General features: G+C 44.4%; 1 protein-coding gene across 1 annotated transcript in view; it reads right to left on the minus strand.

The window, feature by feature from the left end:
* STOX2 (storkhead box 2) overlaps positions 1-18,637 on the minus strand; it is a 106,033-nt gene that overhangs the window by 7,080 nt on the left and 80,316 nt on the right. The window contains exons 2-3 of the mRNA XM_060136484.1: positions 13,473-13,625; positions 2,278-4,543 (exon numbers count right to left, since the gene is read on the minus strand). Coding sequence (XP_059992467.1) covers positions 2,278-4,543; positions 13,473-13,625 — 2,419 coding nt within the window. The remainder of the gene's footprint in view (positions 1-2,277; positions 4,544-13,472; positions 13,626-18,637) is intronic.

The following is an 18,637-nucleotide window of genomic DNA, read 5'->3' on the forward strand; positions in this document are numbered from 1 at the left end:
GGGCACTTATTGAAGTATAGGGAGATACTTCAAATGAGATAAAATAAAAGTTTAAAGTAGTTTAAAAATAGATATAGAAAATAAGTTTGTCACCCAGCTTCTAACCAAAGGATATTAATTACGAAAGGGGTAAAATTAGGAATTGTTCTGTAGATTCTCTAACTGCATGAAATTTATGGGTGATCTACCTTTTTCTGTAGAGAAAATTCCACCTAATAACACTGGGCAGATACATAGCTCCTGGGTGAAGACTGTCCCCTTAGGAAGACCTTTTTCTTCTACCAGGACAACGCATTTGACCTTGACTACATTATTAAAGCAATGTAAATAAGCTTAGTTCAAGAAATAATCCCATTCATAAATTCCATATTCTGTACTCCAAATCTAGAGATAATAAAATATATTCTGTGGAGAGACTGGTTCAATGATTACATGAACCTTTCTTTTTACTTGTTCCCAAACAAAAACTTTCAATATTATGCAGTGGTAAAGTTTTGAGTTAGAACCCACTAAACTACTCTCAAGGTCTCCTTAGCAGCTATCTCTGGAGTATCATGGTTTTCCCTCCGTGGAGGTCCAGGGGCCAAGAGGGCCAAATGAATTGCTGGAAACTGGTGCAGAGAAGCATCAGGCAGGGAGAGGCTATACAGTAAGAAACAGTAGAGCATAACGTCCAGGCACATGACCCACACCTTCCATAAGCGATGGTACTGAGCTTCTACCATCAATAGCAGACTCCCAGTTATGCTTATCTGGTATCCCTACTAGGAAATCAAGAGGAAAAACAAGAGTTGAAGAGGGAAGTAGAGAGAAAAGAATATATAAACTAATTGGTTAAGATTCGATTTGGGATTAACAAATATTTAGCAAAAATTACGTCTTAGAAAAGTCACTTAATAGGCCAGTAGTTTTCAGACTGAATGCCATGCCCCCCCGTAGTCTCTTAGGGTCCTTGAGGGATGGGCAGAGGAGATCTGGGGCTCCTGGTCTCCACTTTAACCAGAGTGCCATCTCTGTGGTTTGTTTAGACATTAGACTTCCACAGATGTGTTAACTTGGAAAAGAAGGTTACACGACAATAATAAAAAAAATTAATAATAATAATAAAAAGAACTAGCCCTTTAAGAAATAACAAAGGCCCAATAAGGGACAAACAGAATAACGCTTCCCAATTCTGATTTTGGGATGCTCTGTCCCCAGATTATCCATAGATAGAGTGAAATGATTACAACATAACTAATTTTAACTCTTAATAATTAAAATAAATGTATGAACTACATAATCATATCTTGGACTTGTTAAAATAATAAATATTGTAAAAAGTTGGGAATCACAACTAATGGGAGATGTCAATCTCTCAATGTTATTTCTGCATCTCAGAGTCACCAATCTGGAGTAGAATTTAGAAGCAGAATCAGGTCCCAAGTTGCTCTTGGAAGAGAAGGAAGAATTAAGGAGAAAAAAGGAAAGTTGCATAGACTCCCTTTTGTTTTCGAAATCCCTGAACCACTTCACTGTATTGGACGTGGCCATCGGGCACTGCACACTCTTAGCTGTCAACCTCTGCTGAATTACCAGCACCTACTGAAAAGAAGACACCACGATCAGCATTGCCTAGATGGTGTTAGTTCTGCAGGAGGAGAAAGAAAAGTGCTGGCGCATGCTTTGAACTAATGGTGCACAGGCCCCTAATCTTTACGTCACAGGAACAGGTTCCATGTGTCTGCAGACTTTTGAGCGGTGAGAGGAAGGTGTATGAGAGCAAGGGGCGAGGGCGGCATAAAAAGTCGGGATTAAAATAGTAACAGGCTTCTAGATCCACTGGAAAGGTTTTGAAATTGGCTATTATATTCTCATTAGAAGGACTCCCCATCCTTGAGTCAATCCAGTTATTCCCAACCCCTACCTCCCACCTCCACACTGACTACTCATTCTACTCAAAAAGTTACTATTTTTGAAGGACCTTTAAAAAACCCTTCCTTTATCAGCATGGTGGCAATATAAACATCGAAGGAAAAATACTGGGACATGTTGGTCTTAGATTGGATGGGAAGGGGCCAACCCACCAGTCCAGATTGGTGATCTCTACAGCTGCAGAAACATTTGTTTCAATTCCTGAAAAAGAAGTCAGAAACAGGCTGTTAACAATACAACTCACACAACTCTTAACCCTCATTCACAGAACTGAGACTGTGAAATCAGAAACCGTCCGAGTTATTTTATAAAGCCCCAGGCCCCGGTAGGTGTATGTGTGTGCAGAGAGATGCCTCTTCCTACCGTGGGGAGTTGAATCCACTGTCCACCGTGATACTGCTGCTGTCCATGCTGTCCAGACGCGCCGAATGGGTGGCCCTCTGGTTGCTGCTGCTGTCGGTCTCCTTTGGGGCAAGGAGGGTGAGGTTCTTCTCAAATTTCCTCTGCAAGTCTCTTTCCTTCTCCCTTTCCAGGAGCCACTGCATGGTTCCCACATCGTCTCTGTTTTTCTCCTCCTCTGTGTTCTTGTTTGCCCCTTCCTCAGACTCATCATCATCAGAGACGTTGTAATAGTCAAAAGAGGCCTCCTGGTTCCCCACTGACTCCTGCTGACGCTGGGAAGCTGGCATGGCTTGTGCAGCCGAGGTCCCTAGGGACGGCTCCAGTTTCTCACATCGGCCTGGCAGTGTGTCCGCAGGTGTCTTCGGGTGAGATTTGAGGACAGACAGGCTTGATTTGTGATAGCTGTTTACAGACAAGGTGCTGTGAAGAGGTTTGAACAGTGTGTCTTTGCTGAATATCTCTTTCCTCTTGTCCAGGCTGCTGGGCTCGGCACTGTGATGCTGGATGAGGCGTCCATTGGCAATCCCTTCGGCCACAGCGCCCGAAGCCGCTGGGCCCCCGCCCGGCCCCTTTGGCGACTCCTCCTTGTGTCCTACAGGCTCCCTGGAGGGATGTGGGGCCTGCCTGTCAGACAGAGGCAGCTTTTTCACCCCTTCCGCCAGGGTCAGAGTGTCATGGTCCTCTTTGTTCTTTCCCAGAGGTGACGGCGCCGTGAGCACCGTCTCGCTGGAGGTGTTACACTGGAAATAGTCATCTGCAGCTGTTTTTGTTGGACAAGAGTTGAGTTCACCAAAGGATGGCAAACTCTCAGGCAGTTTGCCTGGCTCCAAGAGGCTGCAAGCACTGGGAGGTTCCTTGCTGCCACTGACTATTTCTGGAATACACACCTCTTTGTAGCTTGTGGATGATATGTGAGCCCTTTGATGACTGACAGTCTGTGCAGGCCTTAAAGTACTGTCATCAATGTAGGATTGGCTGGGGGTCTGGTCGTCTTGGCTACAGCCTTCAGCCAGGTCTTCAGGCATCCCCAGAGAAGAAGCACCCAGAGGACCTTTGGAGTTATCCATGGATCTGGACCTCTCCTTGGCCTTGTTGGATCTCTCATTCCTGGACCTTCGGTCCTGGGTATGGCTGTGGCTTCGGTGCACTTTTGAGTGGGAGCTTCCCCGGGAAGGCTCAGGAAAAGGCATCTCAGTTCTCCTTTTGGCCAGTTCCCCAGACACGTCCCATTCTGGAGTCATGGGGAAATGAGACTCAATCACGTTCGCATTGCTATGCATGATGAAGTTATCACCTTTGTGTTCGATGATGAAGCAGCCTTCCCGGGGAGCCCTGGTAAGAGGATCGCAAAAGTCATACTCTCTTTCACCTGGGATGTCCAGATGGGAGCCATCTGACGGGTCTCCTTTGGACACTCGCGTCTTGCTGTGCGACCGAGACTTTCCGTGGGACTTGCGATGAGTCCGACTCTTTTTACTTCTGCCGCTGTGATGGGCGGAGGACCCGGCTTTACTCCTATGCGCTTTCTCTTCTTCAAGTTTCTTCATTAGTGCAGTGTGCCTCATGACATTTTCCACGGTCAAGTCCGGGTTAATACGCCTAATGATCTCCATTTCCACCTCCCGAGGGATAGTAGTTGGCGTGTCCTCATCCCGCAGGGGCCACTCTTCGGGAGGAAACTGGGCGGAAAAATTGGCTAGCTGTTTGGTCTTGTCTTTTTTAAAACTGAGCCGGAATAACTTGAGTCCGAATTTTTTGGACTGCTTTTCACTATCTTTAGGTTTGGAGAGAGTTTCCGTCTTATACGAAAAGTTGACAGTATTTTTGCTCTTTTCAGTGGGTGGCACCTGGCAGAGGGAAGGAGGGCAGTACGGGTCTTTGCAGTCCTTGGCGGTCTTCCTCTGCAGGGTGGCCGTGTGCACGCCGTGCACATCTTCCCTACAGCAGTGGCAAGAGTCGCAGTGGTTCCTGGGCAACGTTCTTTCCCTGACGCAGCCTGAGGCAGAGGGCGTGATGGTCCCGGGCTGGGGAGAGGTACACTGAGACCTGTCAGGTATCCTCTCATCCAAATGGTACCATTTACTGTTAGTTCTTATGAGGGAAGGAGTTATGAAATAAGTCTGCGGGGTTACGATGAAGTAGCCATCTGGAGTCGGGTAGATCTTCCGCTCCCGGACCAGCGTGTTCAGCGTATGCCGGAGAATTTCTTGGCTTGGGGTGGGAACACCTGAAACCCAAAGGACACACTCGTGAGAATGAAGAGGGGACGTGGTGTTGATTCCGGAGTTTTCCAAGTATGCTCTGGACTGAATGGTCCCCCTGCTGACCCGATCCCCACGTTCAAGCCCCGAACCCCAATGTGACAGTAATAGGACGTGGGGTGTTTGGGAGGTGATGAGGTCATGAGCGTGCAGCCTCTGTGATGTGGCGTTATGAGAAGAGAAGAGACTAAGCCCTCTCTCTCTCTCTCTCTCTCTGCGTGACTTGAGGGTACAGCTGTCTGCAAAACAGGAGGAGGGCTCTCACCGGACACCAAGCCTGCAGGCGCCTTGGTCTTGGACTTCCCCACCCCCAGAGTTGTGAGAAATAAATGTCTGTTATTTCAGCCACCCAGTCCCTGGTATTTTGTTACAGTAGCCCGAACGGACTAACACAGAATCTAACTAATTTTGCAAGCCTCTAAGTAGTATCAGACAGAAACTAAGCAGGATTCACAGGTGTTCATCGAGTTTAGTGTGAATCCTAGTTTTCTCTGATAACTCTTATGGAATATTACTACCAACAGAACAGGAACATATAAAGGCTGGGAAGAGAGACAGGGATGATAGATGGCGTTAGGTGTCTACTGTTGTTAAAAACCTTTACTGAACTGAATCGTTAAAGACAGAATTTTTTTTTTGGCCTCCCGGCATGTGGGATCTTAGTTCCCCAACCAGACATCGAACCTGTGCCCCCTGCAGTGGAAGCACTGAGTCCTAACCACTGGACCGCCAGGGAAGTCCCCAAGACAGAATATTTTTAAATGAAGAAAAAACGTTTCCGGTATATATAAATTTACAAAAAAGACTTTTTCAATAAAAGCAACTGGGGAAACAGGGTTGAAATAGCCATCTTGGTATTGAAAAACAAATCTAAAATACATAGAGGCTACCACGTACACTTGGAGTTACTCCATGCACTCATTTTAAGATTAAGTTTACTTAATAAACTTAATTTTATAAATTATATCAAAGGGCAACTAGACTTGACCATTGTTTAGGATATACTCTCCAATTCTGAAATCATCACCTTCAAATTTGAAAGTGATTGGTGGAATTCAGCTGAGAAGTTCATCCTTGTTGGCATGAGCCAGCAGGATGAAGGTGGTTTCTCAGATTCGTAACCAGAGAGCTCTAATAAATACACCAGTGAAAGCTTAGAGGCTCTACATCTATCTAGTCACTGAGTCCCAAACTGCTGTCTTTGCTAGAATAGAAATTCCAGAAAAAAATCACAGATATTCCTTTGTACAGGGGCTGATATCTTTTTCAAAGGGTTTTGTGTGCACATTTAAGCATTGTCTACTTTGAGATAATTAAGAACATACATTCTTAAGAGAGTATAAATTCTCTAGGCTGTAGCGCATTTATTTTATTTCTTTAGTATTCTCCCTGCCTCAGTGCCAGGCAAATCATGGGTGATAATATTTCTAAGGCTGACCTGAATGATGTCATTTGGAAATAGGTCAGGTTGAATCATCCTGGCAATATTCAACCGTGTCTGACCCACAAAAATGGCAATTTCAGTGGAGACTGAAAGCACGCCACCCCCCATTCATATGTTTAAGTCCTAAACCCCAGTACCCCAGAATGTGACCTTATTTAGACATGTGGTCTTTATAGAGATAATCAAGTTAAAATGAGGTCATTAGAGTGAGCCCTAAGCCACTATGACAAGGGGAAATTTGGACACAGAGACATCACAGAGAAAAGACGATGTGAAGAGACCCTGGTAGAGGCAGCTAACTACTAGCCAAGGGGAGAGGCTGGGACAGATTCTCCCCTCACAGCCCTCAGAAGAAACCAACCAACTCTGATGATACTTTGATTTGGGACTTGTAGCATCCAGAACTGTAAGACGAGCCACCTGTACTTTGTTGTGACTGTTTTAGAGAACTACTACAGCTGGTATCACCTTAGGCAACTTGCTTAACCTCTCTGAGCCTCTACTGACTATCATCAAAATGTGGACAATAACAGTACCTACCTTCAGAGGGTTGTTGTGAGTTTAAATGAGTTTAGTGTATGAAGAACACTGCCTGACGCAGTGAGCACTCATAAATGTTAGCTATCAGTAGTCTCAACTTTGGGTCAGGATCCATGGAAACCCCCGTTACCTTCAAAGAACATTGTGTAACAGCCTAGAACAGCTGGGTAAGCTGAGAAGTTTAGGCTCCCCCAATCCTTCCAAAACTATGAAAGTGAAATACAAAAACACTGGAAACGGCCTGCAGTTCTCAAGGGGAGAGAGTCCATGTATGAGTAAGTTACATACCCATTTTTGTTACCCTCTTCAGAGGGCACCCATTGTGATCAAGGCAGAAAAGATAACACTGCTTCTGACTGAGGTATTGTTTAATATAATTATTTAATTTTTGAGCTGCACGGTTTCCTTTTTGTCTAAGGTTCTACTCTTGAGCAATGTATGTTGGTTTTTATGCAAATGTATGTTGGTTTTTAAGGCTGGTATAATAACAAATTTTTAAAAAAAATTTAAGGTAGTTTCTGTACAAAACAAAAATGAGTGCCAATTGAATTAGTGATACAACCCAAGCTATATATTTGCAATTCGTGAGAGCCAACATAATACAGAAAATGCTTGCACATGAGAGGAGCAACTTAAAAGAAGCTTCTACTCCCCTGCTAGTAACACTACTAATATTCTGCTTCTGCTGAACAACCTCAGGGGGCACTAGTCACACAGAAATTTTTCAAAAAATGGTAAGGCTCATTTAGAAGAATTAGAAGAATTCATGATTGACTGGTTTACTACGCTGCTATAAAAAGGGAAAGCTGGGCTTCCCTGGTGGCGCAGTGGTTGAGAGTCCGCCTGCCGATGCAGGGGACACGGGTTCGTGCCCCGGTCCGGGAGGATCCCACATGCCGCGGAGCCACTGGGCCCATGAGCCATGGCTGCTGGGCCTGCGCGTCCGGAGCCTGTGCTTGGCAACGGGAGAGGCCACAGCAGTGAGAGGCCCGCGTACCACAAAAAAAAAAAAAAAAAAGGAAAGCTGAAGAGTTATTCATAAAAATAGCTATTACTGTAAAACAAAAATTTCACTGTATTATAGAATTTGCTGATTGGAGGCCAACCAAGTGCTGATCTTAGAAAACTCACAAAACTATATGGAATCATGACTACAATGCAATCATGTTTACTTACCACTTTCTGAGTGTTCCCAAATGAAGGAATAAGAAAGAGTTTCCAGAGAGAATTTACATTTAAAGTTTTGATGTCTTGGATTTTCAAGTGGATCAATCAAATAATGTTTAATTTGAAAAAACAAATTAGAAACATTCCCTGTCCAATCCATTTTCCATACCCCTACCTGTGAGTTTTCAAAGCTTTACCTGAAAGTCACTGATATTTATGATTATTATTTTATTATTAAGCTCCAGTATAATGACTGGTATCTTCAATTGTCTATGAAACCCAGGATTCCACTGGAAATCTGTAGGGCTCAACGGAAAAAGGGGATGTGACTGTGATAGAGATTGTCAAGGTCTGCATATTCCATCACTTCCATATTCTAGTCCCAAAGGTCATCATGAGTTTGGATTTTGATAGCGTAAAGAGCAAAGGTAAGCTTTACACTCAAATAGGGCTGGAATCTGACCTCTCTCCTTTCCTACACTTTACGTCTCTCAAAGCAAAAACAGATATTTCAATATACTGCATGCCAATGCGAGGTTATTTAGACTTATATACCACTTAATCTTGCAAATCTGACCATTGTTGGAACAGAGCACATATGTACATGTTCTGTATGGTAAGCATTGTAGACTGAAAACTTAATGGGCTTCTTCGGATGATTTCTTCGTGTTTGTGAAGGACATTGGCTGAGGGGGAATTCAGTAGGAAGCGATGTAAACGGATGAACTGGAGACAGAACACAGTATAGATAATGTTAGTCTCCAGCAAACTCGAAAGTCAACTTCGAGCCCATAAGCAGACTTATAGGTCTAATTCTATTCCCCTGAGGGTCAGCTTTCCTCCTGGGAAGATCCAGGTGTAATAACTTAACAAGTAGTAGTCCAATTTAAATGATCACTCTGGATGGATGAGGACCTATTTATCTATTTTTAAAATTTATTTACTTTTAATTGAAGTATAGTTGATTTACAATGCTGTGCTGATTTCTGCTGTACATCAAAGTGATTCAGTTATACATATATACATTCTTTTTTATATTCTTTTCCATTATGGTTTATCACAGGATATTGAATACAGTTCCTTGTGCCATATAGTAAAACCTTGTTGTTTATCCATTCCATATATAATAGTATGAGGACCTATTTAGAAAGCTGAGAAGCAGTAATTAGTCTTTTCAAACCTTTAAAAAATATTCTTATTTCTATAATGTGAACTGGTATATAAAAGTTGTTTTCAAAAATTTAACCAATATAGGGCTTCCCTGGTGGTGCAGTGGTTGAGAGTCTGCCTGCCGTTGCAGGGGACGTGGGTTCGTGTCCCGGTCCGGGAGGATCCCACATGCTGCGGAGCGGCTGGGCCCGTGAGCCGTGGCTGCTGAGCCTGCGCATCCGGAGCCTGTGCTCCACGGCGGGAGAGGCCACAGCAGTGAGAGGCTTGTGTACCGCAAAAAAAAAAAAAAAAAAAAAAAAAATTAACCAATATAGAAAGATGATAAAAAGGTTTAAGTATCGGCATATCAGACATTTTTACTAGAAGACTTTTTAATAAAAAGTTTCTTTAGCATATGGATGTCCAAAACAGGAAGAGGCCAAAATCTAGACTATTCTTTTTATTTATAACATATGCATTAAAAATAAGAGCTTGAATGTTTTAATAATATTCAGTTAGACTTCAAAACTTTATTTTCAAGTAGTAAAATAATAAAAAGTAAATAGTGTTACCTTTAAAAAACAAAAAAAATGATATTTGAATCCCTCCAAAGTTTTAGAATTGCACTGAGATACATTTTTCAAACAGAATTTGAACAGTATTAAGTTTTCTAAATTGTTCTGTTCTGAAGTAACTTAAATGATAGCAAAAGAAAAGCAGAAAAATCAAAGGAAAAAAAGAAAAAAAGGAGGAAGAGAGATAAGAAAAGAAGGAAGGCAGGCAGGAAACAAAACTTCATTTCGGGAAATAGTAGTTTAAAATGCAGAGCTACTGCTGAACCAAGTTTTAAATAATTACTACCTTGCCCTAAACCAGTGGTTGGCAAAGTTTTTCTGTAAAGAGCCAGATAGTAATAACTATTTCAGGCTTGATGAGCCATATGATCTCCCAGTTGCCACTATTCAGCTCTGTAGCCTAAGGAGCCAAAAACAATATATAAACTAATGGGTGTGGCTTTGTTCCAATAAAACTTTATTTACAAAAACAAGTGGAGGGCCACACACAGCCTGCAGGCCATAGTCTGCCAAGCCCTGCCCTAGACTCAGGTTTGTATGGTGTCCTTGCAAACTTCTAGGGTTGACCAATAAATCATCATATGAAAAAGGTTGTTAGCTCCTCTTGGTCCATCTGAATGCGAGGCCTTGGGATTTAGGGTCACTTACCATAAAAACTAGCAAAGAGTTGTTCTATGGATTTCTCTACAAAATATTCCAACTTAGTGACACTGTTAGCAGCTGTCCGGCAGTGACCCACAATTACCTATTACATACTTGCTCTGTGTTCTTTCTTTTCTCTATTTTTTAAAATTAATTTAATTTATTTTATTTATTTTTGGTTGCGTTGGTTCTTTGTTGCTGCACGTAGCCTTTCTCTAGTTGCGGCGAGCGGGGGCTACTCTTCGTTGTGGTGCGCGGGCTTCTCATTGCGGTGGCTTCTCTTGTTGCGGAGAACAGACTCTAGGCGCGCGGGCTTCAGTAGTTGTGGCTTGCAGGCTTCAGCAGTTGTGGCTCATGGGCTCTAGAGTGCAGGCTCAGTAGTCATGGGGCATGGGCTTAGTTGCTCCACAGCATGTGGGATCTTCGCAGACCAGGGCTCAAACCCGCGTCCCCTGCATTGGCAGGCGGATTCTTAACCACTGCACCACCAGGGAAACCCTCTGTTCTCTATTTTATGGCCCTGTAATGGGAGATATGTAACCAAGTTTGGAAAAGCTATGGGATCTCTCATGAACCTACATAAAAACAGAGGGATTTTAAAAGCAGCTGGGATGTTTGATGTCAGAAGAGGCTACCCAGGTAAAAGGCCAAAAAGAACAGCCTTCCTTCACAAGAGCATTAGTTCATGAACACATTTGTCCCCTTAAGTAATCTCTCACCTGGGATTCTCTTATCTTACTATTGAACGGAAAAGGAGTCGCCTGGAAGTTAACAGAGAAAGACAGACAGTGAAGAATATTCAGAGATAATAAAATGTTAGAAAATTTAAGATAATCAATAGGTTGAAGGGGTGGGCTCATGTCAGAGCTTTTAAAGAGTTCATGTAATTTCAAAACATATTACAGTTGACACTTGAACAATGCAGGGGTTAGGGGCACCGCCCCCCCTCGTGGTCAAAAATCCGGGTACTGCTATCTCTGCCTCAAAAACAGAGGAATTGATAAATGACTCACCCAAGGGCAGGAAGCTGAGATAGTCTGGTTTTGATTCCACATATTGTGATCTCTAATTGAACACAAACATTCCCTTACCCTTAGTTAATTTAAAGATCTATGAAAGGAAAATACAGATACTAGATTTATTGAAAAAATTCATGGATAAATGGACTTGCACAGTTCTAACCCGTGTTGTTCAAAGGTGATAATTAGAAAACCCCAAAAGGAGGGAAAAAAATCACTGGGAGAGAAATATGAAGTTCCTTTGCGGCAACAGGAAAAGTGGGGAGACTCAACACGGTGGGTGACTATTTAGAAGTAGTCCTTCTGCCGTCTCCCCATGGGTGGGCTGCATTTCCCTACACCTTGACTTTGAGTTTGGCCGGGTTTGCTTTGGTCAATGAAATGTTAGTGGGCGTGGCATGACCAGAGGTCTGAAGAGCCCCAGAGCCCCTGGACTTGTTCTCTTGGGCCTCCGCCACCCCAATGAGCAGAATAGGTCCCCTTCTCCAAAGTGGACGGAGTACAGGTGGAACAGTCACCTGGCAAGTTCCAGCCTGGACCAGCTGACTCGTGGAGAACCCACAGACCCACGAACTAAATAAATGTTCATCGTCATACGTCACTGATGTTCTGTAACTGTTACCCAGCATTTTGTAGCAAATGCTAACAAATGCAGCCAACAGCTCATTTTACTGAGGTTTAAGGTCTCTTCTAGGTCGAATGAAAAATATGTCAAGTGTCTGTCGCTCATTTTTAACGTAAGCTCTGTTTCAAGCTAGGTGTGGGTTGAGATCAGGCCAAGTTGGCAAACTGGTGGCCCAATAATGTGTTTTATTCGACTTGTATGTCGTCAGCATACACATGTTAAAATACACACACACATGCAAATTGCCATTATTTAAGGAAATTTATAGATTTCACCTAAAACTGTATTTCCAGATTGTCTTAAAAAATTAGAAGATTTGGCAACTCTGGGAGGGTTCTATATTTTTTGGGGGGGCAGATACAATACACTGGAGCTGAGTAGTGGGCTGCTTCTCTTGAGACAGGACATGAGAATTCCTCAGCTTATCACCACTCCTAACATCTTCTAGCACTGGAGGCATCAGATACTATTCATACAGTGGCTGGGCTATTATCTTCTTTTTATAATACTTAAGAGAAAAAGACGATCCTGCAATCCCACTCCTGGGCATATATCTGGAGAAAATTCTAACTTGAAAAGATACATGCACCCCAATGGCCACAGCAGCACTATTTATAATAGCCAAGATGTGAAAACAACCTAAGTGTCCATCAACAGATGAATGGATAAATAAGATGTGGGGTGTGTGTGTGTGTATTTTCTCCCCCCAACAGAATATTACTCAGCTGTTAAAAAGGATGAAATAATGCCATTTGCAGCAACATGGATGGACCTAGAGATTATCATACTAACTGAAATAAGTCAGACAGAGAAAGGCAGATATATCAATATTACTTATATGTGGAATTGAAGAAAAGGATACAAATGAACTTATTTACAAAACAGAAACAGACTCAAAGACATAGAAAACAAACTTATGGTTACTAAAGGGGATAGCAGCGGTGGGGGGTGGTGGCAGAGATAAATTATGAGTTTGGGATTAACATGTACACACTACAATATACAAAATAGGTAAACAACAGCGACCTGCTGTATAGCACAGGGAACTACACTCAATATAGGATAATAACCTATAATGGAAAATAATCTGAAAGAGAATATATATATATATATATATATATATAGAATCACTTTGCTGTACACTTGAAACTAACACAACATTGTAAATTAACTATACTCCAATACAAAAATTTAAAAATTAAAAAAATTTTAAAAGGAAAAAGAACCACTTTGTTTAATTTTTTTCTTTTAATATAAGGTCAGTTTAATTTATCAAATAGCATACTCTTAAAACTCATCAGGCCGTGACATGAGCATGCAAGATAATGTTTATTTTTGACATTACTCTCTTTGTAGCTGAATCCCTTAGGACAAATTTTCAGTTGTTTCTGACCCGGTCCCATGAATGAAGATGTTCACGTACTTTAACAAGGTTGTGTTGTAAAGGTTCAATGGAATTGTGGTAGTCTTTCACAGAATTCTTCAAGGATTCTGATTTAATTTCTTTCCCTCAGTGCCAATTAAAAACTATTACAGCTGAAGAAGGCAAATTATTTTTGAAGTGACACTAGTGACTTGGTTTTTAATTACAGAACTAAGAAATTTACTGGTCAGTTTTGTCAAAGATTTTTCTTTTCCTATTGAACTTAAACGTGGGATGAACTGTCCATAGGAAGTCCCAGGGCAGCCAGAGCACACATCCATTTGGGAAGTGCCTCATTCTTTTCTTGTTACCTGGGAAACAGGTGGTCAGGTGCTCCATCAGTGCTTCTTGGGTGACAGGTTTTCTTGCCGAGTTCATTGCGGAGATGGCCAAGCAAAGGATTTCCCCGAGTGGGATAAACTGAGATTGACTGATGGGAGACATACTGATTGGTGACACATCACCTGTAGAAAGACAATTTTCAAGTAAGTGGTTCATTAAGACCCAGTCACTTGTCACACACACACACCTCCACACACACGCGCCTCTCCCGTGACTCTCACCTGTTCCTTGTGCAATGAATACAACCAACCCTCAACACTGAGGTGCGTTACAGCCACATCCTCTCAGGTGGAAAGACGTGCACAGAACGGCGGAAGCTTCAATTGCTTCCACAAAGAAGACTTGCGTTTAAAACCTGAGATCTTGTTTAAATAGACTTGCTACTGAAAGGCTTGCAACAACGGAGCCTCTTCAAATGATCTCTGCTTTTATTAACTCGGAGCTGATTTGTTTAATAACTGTCATTCACATCTCGACAAATGCACTTGTGGGAACTTGAGGATTCATTCATTCAAACGCTGGGTGCCCTTTGCCCCAGGCATCTGCTGGGGTCTTGGGAGTCACTTGGGAAAGTGAATAAGCCCCCTCCCACCAACATCTCTGCCCTCAAGGAGTTTCCATTTAAGCGGAGGAGACAGACCAACGTTCATCGTGCGCCAGAGAAGGCTGAAAAATAAACTCTGGGGCAGAGAGGGTAGAGTGATGTACACCAGCCAGAGGTGAGGACGGAGCTTAGAACCAGGAAGTGAGAGGAGGTTTACCAAGGTCGTGCAGCCTGAATCTGGTGCTGAAGTGGGAGTGTGCCGGGTGGCTGTGGGGCGTAGGAGTATTTTCTGGGGAGCAGCAGAGAAGGGGGACAGGTATATAGGGACTATTAACAGCAAAGAGCTGAGTGCCCAAGGCCTTCATTCTATGAAGGATGGTGCGCCAGAGAAGGAATTTAAGGAATGACAGTGTCAGATATGAATTTCAAGAAGAGGACTCCGGTGGCCACGTGGAGGACGATCTTACCACCCAGGAAGGGCTCTGGCATATCCTGCACACGTTTGCATCTGAAACAGCCAATGCAGGTGGGGGGAGGCTGCAGACCCAGAAGCCAGGGGCAGACATGGCAACATTTAATGCACATAACTGCCTTCCTTTCTGCAATCTTGGCGTCACAGTGTGGTGATTTTCAAGTCATGTTCCAAGGAAGGATCCCTAGCATTCCCCAGAGAGGCTTCTGGGGGCAGGGAGGGGTGCCCCCAGCAGAGGGAGGGGTGGGAGGGCAGGGAAATCTGCTCCTGACATCTGCGTGCCACCTGTTTCCTCCTTGGGGTTCTGTAAGGTTTCACTTGAGAAAGGCCATTCAGAAAGGGGGTGAAACCATCAGCGGAGTAGAAAATCTGTGAGCTTCTAAGCTTCTTTCCCACATGGATTTACATAATCTCTCCTCTTGCTTCCAAGTATGATTTCACTCTTGTTATAAATCACCGTGACTAACCAGAACTGGACTTGGGCCAACCTGTGGCATTAAGCAACAGCCTCCAGGAAGGTGTCTGGGTGCTCTGGGGTGGACCAGCCTGCTGCACCCAGCCACAACTCCTAGTTTGATGGGGGAATCCTGAGGCCTTCCGGGAAAGAACGTGAACCCTGCTTTGATGGACTGGATAGGAAATGCTTTGATGGATAAAACCAGGCAACAGCACCTGGGAATGAAAACCAACAGGTGAGGGGGTAAGTCTAACAGGTGCACCAGATGGAGCATCAGGACCCCAGTGTCAAAGGTTGAAGCCTGACCCCCCTCATCCCCAGGCCCAGCTCAGTCCAACGCTCCCCTCTTTCCTGCAGCCCTCGGGGCTCCGATCAGCTCTGCTGTGGCTCCATTCTCTGTAAGATGTGGGTCTGACAAGAGGGAGACACTTCCTCAACGGCCAGAGAGATGGGGGAAACACACAAATCCAGAGCAGCAGAAACGAGGAACTGACCTAACTTAGAACCCACAGACTGCCAGGGCCTATGGGATGTAAGTCTCATAAAGAGATAGACCTCTGAGAGATGCTCGTAAGTATTTGTTGGGGTAGCAGAGGGCAGAAGCTGGAACACGGAATTTTGGGAGGCTGCTGAGGATGTGAGTTTCACTCACTGGCTGGTGAAGCTCAATTCATATTGGTGACTCAAAAATGACAGAACTGGGCTTCCCTGGTGGCGCAGTGGTTGAGAGTCCGCCTGCCGATGCAGGGGACACAGGTTCGTGCCCCGGTCTGGGAAGATCCCACATGCCGCGGAGCGGCTGGGCCCATGAGCCACGGCCGCTGAGCCTGCGCGTCCGGAGCCTGTGCTCCGCAACGGGAGAGGCCACAACAGTGAGAGGCCCGCGTATCGAAAAAAAAAAAAACCAAAAAACAAAAATGACAGAATTATGTGGACTGCGCCCATCTCAGTAGGCAAGCTTGCTACTGCCTAGAAGAGTGTATTTAAATCTTTGAAAAACTGTTGTACCCTTCATTCAAACACAACCGTATTCTAAAGGCTTCTGTGTAAAGGATGAACTAATGGTGGTGGTGAGATGCAGTAGAGGGGTGTGTTTGGAGCTACTCATGTTCAAATCTCCCCTCCCCATGGTGGCTGTGTAGCTCAGCCATAGCCACTCTAAAGATCTCTCCTGTGGATCCTTCTCTGTCCCTCCACCTTCTACAGGACAGGATGAGCCGCAGTGAGGCAGGTTTCTTAAGAGTTGCTAGGTTGGTTACGTGGACTTCAAAGTCACCCGGCATTTTTTTTTTTTTGGCCATGCCACACGGCATGTGGGATCTTAGTTCCCCGACCAGGGATGGAACCCATGCCCTCTGCAGTGGAAGCACGGCATCTTTTTTTTTTTTAATATCTTTATTGGAGTATAATTGCTTTAAAATGGTGTATTAGTTTCTGCTGTATAACAAAGTGTATCAGCTATACATATACATATATCCCCATATCTCCTCCCTCTTGCGTCTCCCTCCCACTCTCCCTATCCCACCCCTCTAGGTGGTCACAAAGCACCGAGCTGATCTCCCTGTGCTCTGAGGCTGGGAAGCAGGGCATCTTAACTACTGGACCTCCAGGGAAGTCCCTGGAATAATTTCATAAGTCAGATGAAAAGGACAATGGGGTCAGCTAACAAGCACACGGGGGGGTGGGGTGGGGAGATCAAAGCACATTCCAGTACCTTTGGACCTGTGCATCATTTGGGAGGGTAACACCTTCTAGAATTTGCCTGTCATACTTATGGACTTCTCAGAAGACTAAAGATACAAAAATACTAAATAGGATTTTTTTAAAATAATGCAGGTCTATTTTCTAATTTTGTATATGTTATAGGGAACTTGAGCTTTCTGTAAAGAAGGAATGACTATTAGCAAAATTAACGAGTTTAGGTCATGCTTGTCCTTATGCTGTTAGCTGAAATTCTTGTTTAGTTTAACTAACAAATATCAAACGTTTACTGATCTTCTAAGTTAATTTCTTTTCAGTCACTGCAGCCAACTGTAAGAGGCAAGTAAGCTTTAAGTGTCTCTTGAAACTCATTGGTATTGAAAAAGCTCAGTTTCACTATAATACTGAATACGTGGAATAACATTTAACTCAGGAGAGAGAATCAAATGGAATTTGGATGCTCTAAGTGACCATCTTCACGTCCTCTTGTTTTTATTTTATTTTATTTATTTATTTATTTGCGGGACGCGGGCCTCTCACTGTTGTGGCCTCTCCCGTTGCGGAGCACAGGCTCTGGACGCGCAGGCTCAGTGGCCATGGCTCGCGGGCCCAGCCGCTCCGCGGCATGTGGGATCTTCCCAGACCGGGGCACGAACCCGTGTCCCCTGCATCGGCAGGCGGACTCTCAACCACTGCGCCACCAGAGAAGCCCGTCCTCTTGCTTTTATAGTGCACTAAGATAAATTACTTCTCACTCCCGTCCCACCCCACCGGCCATCCTGTGTCCTCTACACCCACATGCTTCCTGGGTCTCTTCCCTCCACTCCATCTGCCATGCGACTCCTACCCCAGGTCACTGTCCCCCTCACCTGGCCCATGACAATGGCTTGATGCCTCCCAGCACTCTCTCCTACCCAACACTCCGTTCTCCACAGAGCAGTCTTCTTAGAAAAGCGTAAAACGCGCTGCTTCCTTGCATGAAATCCTGCAGTGACTGCCGACTGCGCCTAGGAGATCGAACTCCTTGCTGGGTCTACGCTGGCCTGAGCCTGTCCACCCACATCTGGGACCATCCGCCGACCCCTCTTCCGCTCCCCCCTACAACATGCTCACAACTTCCTCTGTTCTTTGAACTCACCAAGCTTTTTCCCCACTCAGAGCCTTCGCCTTTATTGAGCCCCTGCCTGGGATGTGCTTCACGCAGATCTCTGCAGGACGGGCTGCTTCTCCGCCTCTGGGTCTCCATTTAAACAGGGCCTCCTAGGGAAGCCCTGCCCAGGCACCCGATCTAATGCTGTCCTAAAACCACAGCACACTCTCTCTCATGTTACTGGATACTATGGTTTATAATAAGAAATATATGTTCGGTCTTCATCCCCATGTCTGGCACAGAGCTCCTAAAACCCTTGGAATTTCCTAAGTGGTGAGAGAGATCAAGGTATCTTTGTTACATCAGTGAGGTGATTTTTGGACCCGCACCTAAGGATGGGGGCTCATAGCCGGGAGAACTAACCACGTGGTTACAGGGTTGGAACTTTCAGCCCCGCCCCCTGACCTCCGCAGGGGAGAGGAGAGTGGCTGGAGGTTGAATCAATCTTCAACGGCCAATGATTTAACCAAGCATGCTTATGTAATGAAGCCTCCATAAAAAACCAAAGGGTGGGGTTCAGAGAGCTTCCAAGGTTGCTGAGCACGTGGAGATTGGGGAGGGTGGTGCACCTCGGGAGGGCATGGAAGCTCCGTGCCATCTCCCTATTCCTTGCCCTACGCATCTCTTCCACCTGGCTCTTCCTGACTTGTATTCTTTTATAATACATGGCACACTAGTAAGTAAAGTGTTTCTCCCCGTAAGCTGCTCTAGCAAAGTAACTGAACCCAAGGAGGGGGTGGTGGGAGCCTCCAATCTATCACCAGTCTTTCAGAACACAGGTGACAATCTGGGCTTGCGAGTGACATCGGT

The sequence above is a fragment of the Lagenorhynchus albirostris genome, chromosome 21 (assembly GCF_949774975.1).
Source record: "Lagenorhynchus albirostris chromosome 21, mLagAlb1.1, whole genome shotgun sequence".
Taxonomy (NCBI): domain Eukaryota; kingdom Metazoa; phylum Chordata; class Mammalia; order Artiodactyla; family Delphinidae; genus Lagenorhynchus; species Lagenorhynchus albirostris.